Source organism: Adiantum capillus-veneris, chromosome 2 (genome assembly GCF_014529385.1).
Source record: "Adiantum capillus-veneris isolate H3 chromosome 2, ASM1452938v2, whole genome shotgun sequence".
Lineage (NCBI taxonomy): Eukaryota > Viridiplantae > Streptophyta > Polypodiopsida > Polypodiales > Pteridaceae > Adiantum > Adiantum capillus-veneris.
Window position 1 is genome coordinate 46,428,353 of NC_140932.1, and position 9,505 is coordinate 46,437,857.

General features: G+C 42.6%; 1 protein-coding gene across 1 annotated transcript; it reads left to right on the top strand.

Moving 5' to 3' along the window:
• The first annotated feature begins 5,617 nt into the window (after positions 1 to 5,617).
• LOC147462708 (uncharacterized) lies at positions 5,618 to 7,797 on the top strand. The gene is made up of 3 exons (XM_086485119.1): positions 5,618 to 5,987; positions 7,034 to 7,057; positions 7,161 to 7,797. Exons 1-3 carry the CDS (start codon positions 5,789 to 5,791, stop codon positions 7,541 to 7,543), a joined length of 606 nt encoding a protein of 201 aa, XP_086341245.1. The 5' UTR covers positions 5,618 to 5,788; the 3' UTR covers positions 7,544 to 7,797.
• Positions 7,798 to 9,505: the final 1,708 nt, after the last annotated feature.

The window sequence follows — 9,505 nt, forward strand, 5'->3', positions numbered from 1 at the left end:
AATTGAGTTGATGATGATTTTGTAGAGTGGAATGCGGGGAGTTGATGAAGAGGCGACGGCAATTATTCTTGGCCATTTTATATTTGCACAGTATCTTAGAACATCATTTCAATAAGCCACTATGGCTCTGTAAATAGTTGTAGTGGGAACTCCCCTTATGGGTCATGCAAGAACTAATGAGCTTCACTCATTTGCAAAAGTAAAGTGCTTGTAAAAGAGGGGCCTCAATTTTTGGCACCTTAAACTCAAAGTAATATATTAAATACCAACTCCACAAGAGAGATTGGGCACCCTCTTGTTGTAGTGGTTAACTGCAATTGGGATAGCTGGGCGTAATGGTTAATTATGTGCTGTCTATTTATTTTACTAATTGAGTTGATGATGATTTTGTAGAGTGGAATGCGGGGAGTTGATGAAGAGGCGACGGCAATTATTCTTGGCCATTTTATATTTGCACAATATCTTAGAACATCATTTCAATAAGCCACTATGGCTCTGTAAATAGTTGTAGTGGGAACTCCCCTTATGGGTCATGCAAGAACTAATGAGCTTCACTCATTTGCAAAAGTAAAGTGGTTGTAAAAGAGGGGCCTCAATTTTTGGCACCTTAAACTCAAAGTAATATATTAAATACCAACTCCACAAGAGAGGTGCTGTGGAGTTTGGGGCTAGATTTAGGCCTTTCTCTTGCAGATTCTCTTCTCTACTCTCTTAAGCTATGGTTATTTTGCTGTGTACTCTCTAATCTAGTCCCCATCTCTTACACATCTCTTACACCTCCTTACAAGCTTGTCTATATCAATTCTCTGTTTACTGTGTGTGTGTGTGTGTCATAGTCTAGGTGAGTGTGTGTGCTTGGAAATTGGAAGAAGAAGTGGACAGTTTGATGGTGATGGCTTGAAAGCTTATGTTGAGTACTTTAAGCGGTCGATCTCCCCCTCTTCACCCAACACTTACGCTTTGGGAATAGTGATGTAGTTGGATACACTAATTCGGATTATGCGGGTTGCGTGGACACTAGGTGATCCACATCTGGTTACGTTTTCTTGTTCTATGGAGTGGCAATTTCTTGGAGATCATGCATCCAGAATTGCACTTCATCTTCCACCACTGAGGGAGAGTATGTTGCAGTTTCTAGTTCCAGTAAGGAAGTTGTTATCTCGTCTAGTGCGAGACTTTGGTTACACCAGACTCAAGTCCTTCATTGTGACAGTGAGGGTGCGATTGCGTTAGTAAATAACCTCGTGTTTCACTCCAAGTCGAAACACATAGAGGTTAAGTATCATGTGGTATCGGATATTTTGGCTAGCAAACACATTGAGTTAGTCAAAGTTCACACAAATGAAAACCCAACGGATGCTCTAACAAAGAGCTTAGCCTCATAGCGATTCGCACATTGCATAGAGATGATGGGCATAGGGTGAAGCTACACTCATGCTTCACGTTTTTACAATTGTACATAGTAGCCCCTACATTCTTTAACCTTTTGGGCCACGTTAGCCTTCAAGTGGGAGAATTGTTGGGTTTCAGGCCCCGTGGCCAGGCGCCCACCTGCTTAATCTATTATTTGGTTATAATGGAAATAAGGAGTTCAAGAGAGATTTACTCTTTATAGCTCCACCAAAGATCATGTGTTTGTGCTCATCCCATTCCCATTCTCTCCTTCCCTTGCACTCACGGATCACCGGATCCATCACTGGTATGTCAGATATCTCTAGCATTTCATTTGTGTGGGTTGGTCTTCTTTGTAAATCAATAGCCATTTCAGGGTAGTACGTGGTCGTACTATTGTTGTTTAGTTTGTGCAGTGGTCACCCTAGACGTATCCTCCCCATATGATCCTATTGCTTTCTTGGTCTTAGTAGTTAGCTGTTCCCACTGTTCCTTTGACAACCTTTGTTTCTAGTCGGCTTTTCCAAATCCTTCGCCCTGGCCACTCTCCAGCCCATGCTTCTTTGTGGCTAGTGTAGACTGGTCAGGTTTCCCTTTTGGTCCTATGAGTGCCCTGGTATTTTGGGCTTCAGTGCCAGTATTTTAGGATGTTCAGGTTGACAAGTCGTCTGATAGAAGAATTGCCATACATACCATGCCTTGAATAGAGGTTGTGTCTTCACTTTAGCTATTTGTGCCACAACACTGTTATATAATACCGAGCTATCAAATACATAGGTAGGGTTGTTCTTCAGAGTAGTTGCTGCAACTACAAACTTGTGAGTTGCCTTGTGTCTCGAGGCCAAAATTAGATGCCTTGGCCACCTTTTTTCCTCTTTTTCATGGGCTCTGGCATTTCATTTAAAAAACTTCTGATCTCATCAGTTTTGACTGGCTTTCTGACCAAAGGGAAATTTGAATATGTGGGAGATTGTTGTAGCAATTAACTAAATTTGCCTTCTAGCCATAGTGAATGTAGTAATGTTAGTGTCAATTGACTACTCTATGATGAGTTTTTTATCAACACCCATTCAATTCATAACTTTGATTTTTGAATTTGATGTATTTGATACTTTAGTGGCTTCTGCTGGAGGTTCTTCTAGTGCTGAATAATAAAGTTTTATGGGCTTCATTATATACTCCATGTAGCATTAGTCTAGATAAATCCTTCAATCTCACATGTTCCATTGGAGAACACCTAAAGGACCAAACCATGCTATTTTTAGATTGGGTTTCTTGGGTCCTAACTTAGATTGATATAGAAAAACTAGATCTCCTTTTTGGAACTCTCTGACCTTCAACTTGTTGTCATGCCAGTATTTTCTTCTTTGCTGGACTACCTCCTGTTCTAGCACCGCTCTCTACCTATTTCATCTAGCCACAAAGATTCATCCAGTCTCTTCTTTAGCTTTGAGTTATAACCCATATCATGCTCTATCGCAAGTTTGAGACTGGGAACAAAAAATTCCATTGGACGCCGAGCCTTTGTTCCATAGACCATCTTGAACGATGTCATGCTAGTGGTAATTTTGTATATTGTCCAGTATGCCCATAGTGCTGTCTCAAGCTTCTCATCCTAGTTGTGGGGTTCCTTCTATACAATCTTAGTTAAAATGGTCTTGATGGTCTTGCTGATATTCTCAGCCTGTTCAATGTATCTAGGATAATAAGGCATTGACTTCCTATGCTTGATGGAAAATATTTCAATCAAGATCTGAATAGTATCATTTATGAAATATGCATTCTATGATTTGAAACTATCTCTAGAGGATAGCCATACCAACATATGATATGCTCGTATATGAACCATGATATGGAATTGGTTGTATTGTTAAGTAGAACCTTAGTTTCCACCCATTTACTGACATAACATGTTGCCATGATGACTATATACCTATTCTTTTTGTGGCATGCCCATTCTCTAGCAAATATCATCTTGCAATAAGTTCTAACATCAGATATCATACTCTGCCACCATAAACCAGCTTGAAGAATTTTCTTGTATGTAATGCTAGTGGAAAGTGTCCCAATGAGCTCTCAGTGTGGACTTTAGTAATTACTTGCATCCTATCTTGCAATGGTACACACCTTCTTAACACTCCATCAATGCTTAGTATGTATAAAGATCTTGCTAACCACTTACCATTCTGTGTCACTCTGCCATGGTCCACTCCCCACCCAAGGGTCGATTCTCGTGGTCAGTGTTCGAGCATGCCATAGAAGCTTGAAGATGAGAGAGAGAGAGAGAGAGAGAGAGAGAGAGAGAGAGAGAGAGAACCCATGCACTTCCATGCAAAAAAATCCCATACAAGTTCTACATGCCCACTTCTCTTCCTCCCCCCAACACCATGAGGCTTTGATACTAGTGAAAGGATGCAGGGGAAACATGCCTATGGTCTCCTCCCAACTATCTCCTTATATAAGGTCTAGCTATGCCCCTACATTTAAGGAATCCCTAAACCTATCTACTACTCCTTGCCCTTGCCCTTAGGATCCTTATCCTGACACCCACCATCTCTCTCATTTGGATACAAAAGCCACACAATATTGTATGTATCAAAACAAAGAGCACTCGCCTGCTTGTAATTAGTGTTGATGCAATATCAATACAAGCTCTTGCCACTTCTTAATTATGTTAAAACCTAGTACATAAGTTTGATTAGTTAATAAGTTATATGATGAACATAATCTTTGGTGTGACCTTGTTTCTCTTGCTAAAACCTTCTTCCTTCCCTCATTTAATATTCTCTAACTATAAATGACTCTATTACATCCATCCATCAATTCATTTGTAACATACTGTAGCAGTTTAGGGGGCATTCAAACTGCGCAAAACAGAAACAACTATACTGGCGCGTATCTGTGTTGGCATGCAATTATTGGCGGAAGGAGGAGATCTGCATTTCCGAACCCACTAGTTGAAAGAGCCACACATCACCCTCGAAACAAGCTCCTTCCACCTAGTTTTGCAGCAGTAGGCGTGAGCTGCCTTTGAATCTCTGACACTCATAGCCATAGCTGGAGATCTTTTTCAAAACCATGGGTAGTGTGAATTGGAGGCTCTCAAAGCAAGAGCAAGTACGTTTGGGCTTTGCGTGCAGTTTGAAGTAAGCCTTAGACACCATAATATATGGTAGCCTTCGTGAAGAGAGTGTTGGATGTAACAATGGCAATAGTGGTGGGAATAGTTGACACAAAGCATCGAGAAGGAAGGGAACCCTTACACTTGTCTTGTAGTGGGCCAATTTCATAGTAGGCAGAGGTCTTGCTAGTTACCAACGTGAACAACTATTGTCTAAATCTAGAGCTTGAGCAAATTGAAGCAACATGCATGGTATACACAATGCATTCTACTTGTAGCAAGAATTTAAAGGGAGGGAAACATGGTTTAGAGAGGGACAACTTGCCTTGCTAGAAACTCTCACTCCTTCATGTCAGACTAAATTTGCATGGAAGGTTTGGTTAACGAAGCTCCCAAATAAACTTCGACCAAATGAGGTGAACCTCACAGACAAGCGCTTCATTGTCAAAGCTCAATGATGCAACTATTTGCAAAATCCGAATTTGCTGAGCAAATACTAGAGTGCCCCATATCGTGGGGATCAACTCTTATACGCGAAAACAACAAAGAAAGATCAATAAGACAGTTTTACAATCCACTCTTCTAAGGCTTCGTACATGTAGTGGAACATGAACCACATCGCTTAGAAAAGTTGGTGTGGCTCCAAGATTTTAAAAGGTGTGGCTTTTGCGTGATAGTAGGACTAAGGACATAATTCACCATTGCAGCAACATAATTTTCGACACATACTGCACGACGACCATTGTGTGAGAGAAGCTTCTGAGAAAACTATGCGTTCTTGACAGCTTTGGTGGCAAGGTCCGAAGCCGAAGCTGAAGGGCTAGAGGCCACTCAAGTGAGGAATCCCTCGTTTGCACACCCTTTGGCCATAGAAAGATGAATAGATTGAAACATACAAAAATGGGGCACTGTGTGTGTGTGTCTACAAAACTATTACAAATGTGTGTGGGTGAAGGATAAAGACAGATGGAGCATTGGAGCCATATGCGTCCACACCGCGTGTTTGACCCACAATCCCTTGTGCCCACCTTGGAGCTGGACCCAACCAAACTTTACTACTACACTCTCTTTCTCATAATGATTCCTTTCTCAACTCCCCGCCTCATCATTGTAGGCGATGGCCTATTCACTGCAGAGGATTTCCTGCTAGCTTCTCGCGTTGTGTTTTTCTGTGCTATGCGTGTGAGGCAGAGAAGAGTGGGGTAGAAAGCGACTGTGTGTGTGTGTGTGTGTGAGAGAGAGAGAGAGAGAGAGAGCGAGAGGGGGCGCCCAACAATGGGTCTACCTCCTCAGCAGCTGGCTTCCATAGTGAAGAGTGTGGCAGTTTTACTGGCATGTGGCCTAATGCTCTATATGCTGAGCCCTCCTTTCCACTGGCAGCTCGCCACGGGCGCTTCACGTTCCGGTTTTTCTCGAGACTGTTCGGCATGCTTATGTGACTGCCTGGCGGAATCCGAGTCTATGCTTCTTCCTGGTAAGCAAACCCCCTCATATAATCGTTGTGCACACACAGTCACATTTTTGAGTGTCCTTTAGCTCACTCACACAGAGAGCTTTATGTGCATCAGAGAGCTTTTTGGATTGCTTGAGAAGGCCCAATGGTTGTCTTGATGCTTAGATTGTCATGCTGCCATTAAAATGCATTTCATTGCAACGCTTAACATTTTAGCATTTTGGGTCCAGCTAGGGTTAGATGTTATGCCAAGCTCGGGCTCAACAGACACGATTTAATGAGATGAATTTGGTTGTTTGGATTGCATCGGCAACCGTGGAGTCTTATGTTTGATTGACGTAGCAAGACTGTTGAATCTTATGTTTGATCGGCGTAGCAAGAGTGCATGCGGGGGGCTTCCCTTAGTGGCTTTTAAAAGCTATTGTTGAATGAATGGGGACATATCTGTTGTTAAGGTTATCTGTCCATCACAATGCACAGGCTCTTTGTCGCCATGTCCTAGCCCTACGATCAAAATCTTTGAGAGCATCTTCCATATCCATTCTGGCTTTTTCAATTGGTCCATTAGGATGACTCCGATTGCCCGAATTCTGTACCTCAGTCGGCGAGAGGGTCTTCCAATGGGCTTCCATTATGTGCCCTTTGTAAGGGATAGTTGATATAGGCCCTTCAACCAACCAGAAGTGCATAAGGATCATCATCTTTTGCATCTGCACTTATGACATAAATTAGGGACATGAACGGTTATTCTTTTATTGAACTAGTACGCTCGATTTGCATCGTTTGCTTCAGGGTTGTCTGTGATTTCTGTGAATTTTCTTTAATCTTAGGTTTAAGGCATGCGATTGCGTGTTACTAATCCTTTTCACTATCTTGTTCATTCTCATGTTTCCATGCGGCTTATACTTACTTTGTCTCCACTCTTGGTTCGAGAATAAGGTGTATATACATGTGTATGCGTGCACGTGCGCGTGTGTGTGTGTATATGAGAGAGAGAGAGAGAGAGAGAGAGAGAGAGAGAGAGAGAGAGAGAGAGAGATGTAATGAGTGTGTACATTCGCATGCAGGATATGGAAATTCACTCTTCTCAGGTACACATGGAATCTTCTTTTTTACTTGATATGCTTGTGTCAAAATGTATAGTGCTTGAAATATCATATTCATGTTCTGGTTGGGCTATGGATAACTCGTCAGATTGTGCGAAAGTTCAAGAGGATGTGGATGCAAGGTCAGTGGATACGCTAGTAGAGGAGCTAAAGCTGCTAGAGCTGACGGGGGAGGAGAGCCAGCGACGTGCCGATGCAGCTCTTCTGGATGCCAAAAAGGTTGCATCCCAGTACCAAAAAGAGGCTGAGAAGTGCTCTTCAGGGATGGAGACTTGTGAAGAGGCTAGGGAGCGATCGGAAGCTGCATTGGCAGCTCAAAAGAAGATATCTGCCATGTGGGAAAAGCGAGCCAGGCAGCTTGGTTGGAGAGATAAACACCAAAGTTTGTTTGAGAGAATTGGGTTTTCCGGTGTTCGCTCTGATGTGCAAGGTGACTCCTTCCTCTTTCGACGAAAAGGTCTCAAGCTATAATACCATGAATCTGCAAAGTGCTCATCAACCCTCATCAAACCTGCAACTTTTTGTGAAGTGGGGAGGGGATGACCATATTTATTTGTTGCTATTTTTTGCTCATACGATTGCGGTAAACATCTGGAAATCGCTGTGAATCGACTCTCAAAGAGAGAGAGAGTATCCCTGGGTTATATATAGCTGTTATCAAAGCTAGCATGCAAGATGTATAGATGAAAAAGCAATTGAAGGTTCATATATTTTTTTGCAAGAAATGGTGGGTTGTGTGTGTGAGAGAGAGAGAGAGAGAGAGAGAGAATCCATTGTTGTCCTCGGAGGTCAAATATGATCTACGGGGCAAAAAGAGACATCATGTTATGGAGTTGATAAGTGACTCTTGATGCTCAAGAATTGTGGAAATGAGGCCAGGTTCAAAGGGTGGTGGTGGCAAAGTAGCAAGTGCGTGCATCTATGTTGGGACAAAGAGCAGCTATATATTGCCGGGCTCGTCTGAACCAGCCTGAGCTTCGCATGAGAGAGAGAGAGAGAGAGAGAGAGAGAGAACATTTTGGCAAAGAGTAAGGTTCATCCTGCAAAAAATCATCCACTTTATCCTTGGAAGATTAAGAGAAGAGAAGAGAAGAGAGAGAAGAAGAAGAAGAAGAAGAAAATTTTTGACGTGGGAAACTATCGCGAGAGAGAGAGAGAGAGAGAGAGAGAGAGAGAGGAAGAAGAAGAAGAAGAAGAAGAGAATTTTTGACGTGGGAAACTATCTTGAGAGAGAGAGAGAGAGAGAGAATCTTCCACTTTATCCTTGGAAGATTAAGAGGAGAAGAGAAGAGAAGAGAAGAGGGGAGACAAAGAACATTCTGGCATAGAGTAAGGCTCTCTCTCTCTCTCTCTCTCTCTCTCTCTCTCTCTCTTAATCTAGAGAGAGAACATTTTGGCAAAGAGCAGAATGTTGTCTCCCTCTCTCTAGATTGAGTTCAACTCCTCGTTGGCTAGATCTTTAAGGTCTCTTGGGATAGTTTCCTAGATGTTAAAGACTCTCTTCTTCTTCTTCTTCTAAATTTGAGAGAGAGAAGAGAGACATTCTGGCAAAGAGTAAGGCTCAATCTAGAAGAAGAAGAGAGAGAGAGAGAGAGAGAGAGAGAGAGAGAGAGAGAGAGAGCCTTACTCTTTGCCGTCTCTCAATCTAGAAGAAGAGAGAGAGAGAGAGCCTTATTCTTTGCCAGGATGTCTCTCTCTCTCTCTCAATCTTCCAAGGATAAAGTGGATGGTTTTCTTGCAGGTTTGCATTGCAGCCTTTCAAAGGCAGCAGCAACCTTCAAGTGGTACTAAATCTAGTACCCCTCATGTGTTTTTTTCTTTTTGATACCATGCATTTATTCCATGGGCAATAAATAATAAAAAGCATGCGAACTTCCAAGTTTGTCAAAAGGTAAGTAATTCAAATTTCAGACCACATTCACTCCCATGTACTGCCCTTCTGCCAAAAGTAATGGGATTTGCAGAATTTGTGAAAAATAAAAATCCAAATGCACATTGAATCCTTTTGGGTATTTCCCTTCATAGGACAATGCAAAGTTCGGTTCTTTTTCCTTTTTGGACGACTTACACAATTTCCCTTAGAACCTCCTTGGGGATCAATTTGATCATGCCCAGGCCCACAAGAAGTTTTGGACAGATTCTCACAATAATTCCCACATTAGGACTTACCTCAACATCATGAGCTTCTATTCCGGAGGCACGGCATACCTAGCTAGGTACGATTGGGGGTAGGGGACCGCAGGCCCGGTGGGGGGGCTGGTGGTCCCTTGCCCCCATGTTAGGACCTTGGGGAGCTATGGTGGGTGGTTGGGAGAGAAGCTAGGCTATGGAGGTTGCCATCGTGGTGCCATGGCCTGGAGGATTGCGTGCAGCAGAGCTCAACTTGCAGAGAACGAGAAAGAGAGAGAGAGGAGTCGATACAGAGATTAAAAA

What these genes read in the sequence shown, in the direction of transcription:
- LOC147462708 (XM_086485119.1), top strand. Translation starts at nt 5,789, where the DNA reads ATGGGTCTACCTCCTCAGCAGCTGGCTTCCATAGTGAAGAGTGTGGCA. An exon ending in CGAGTCTATGCTTCTTCCTG is followed by an intron (nt 5,988 to 7,033) that starts GTAAGCAAACCC and finishes ATTCGCATGCAG; the next exon opens with GATATGGAAATTCACTCTTC. An exon ending in TGGAAATTCACTCTTCTCAG is followed by an intron (nt 7,058 to 7,160) that starts GTACACATGGAA and finishes ATAACTCGTCAG; the next exon opens with ATTGTGCGAAAGTTCAAGAG.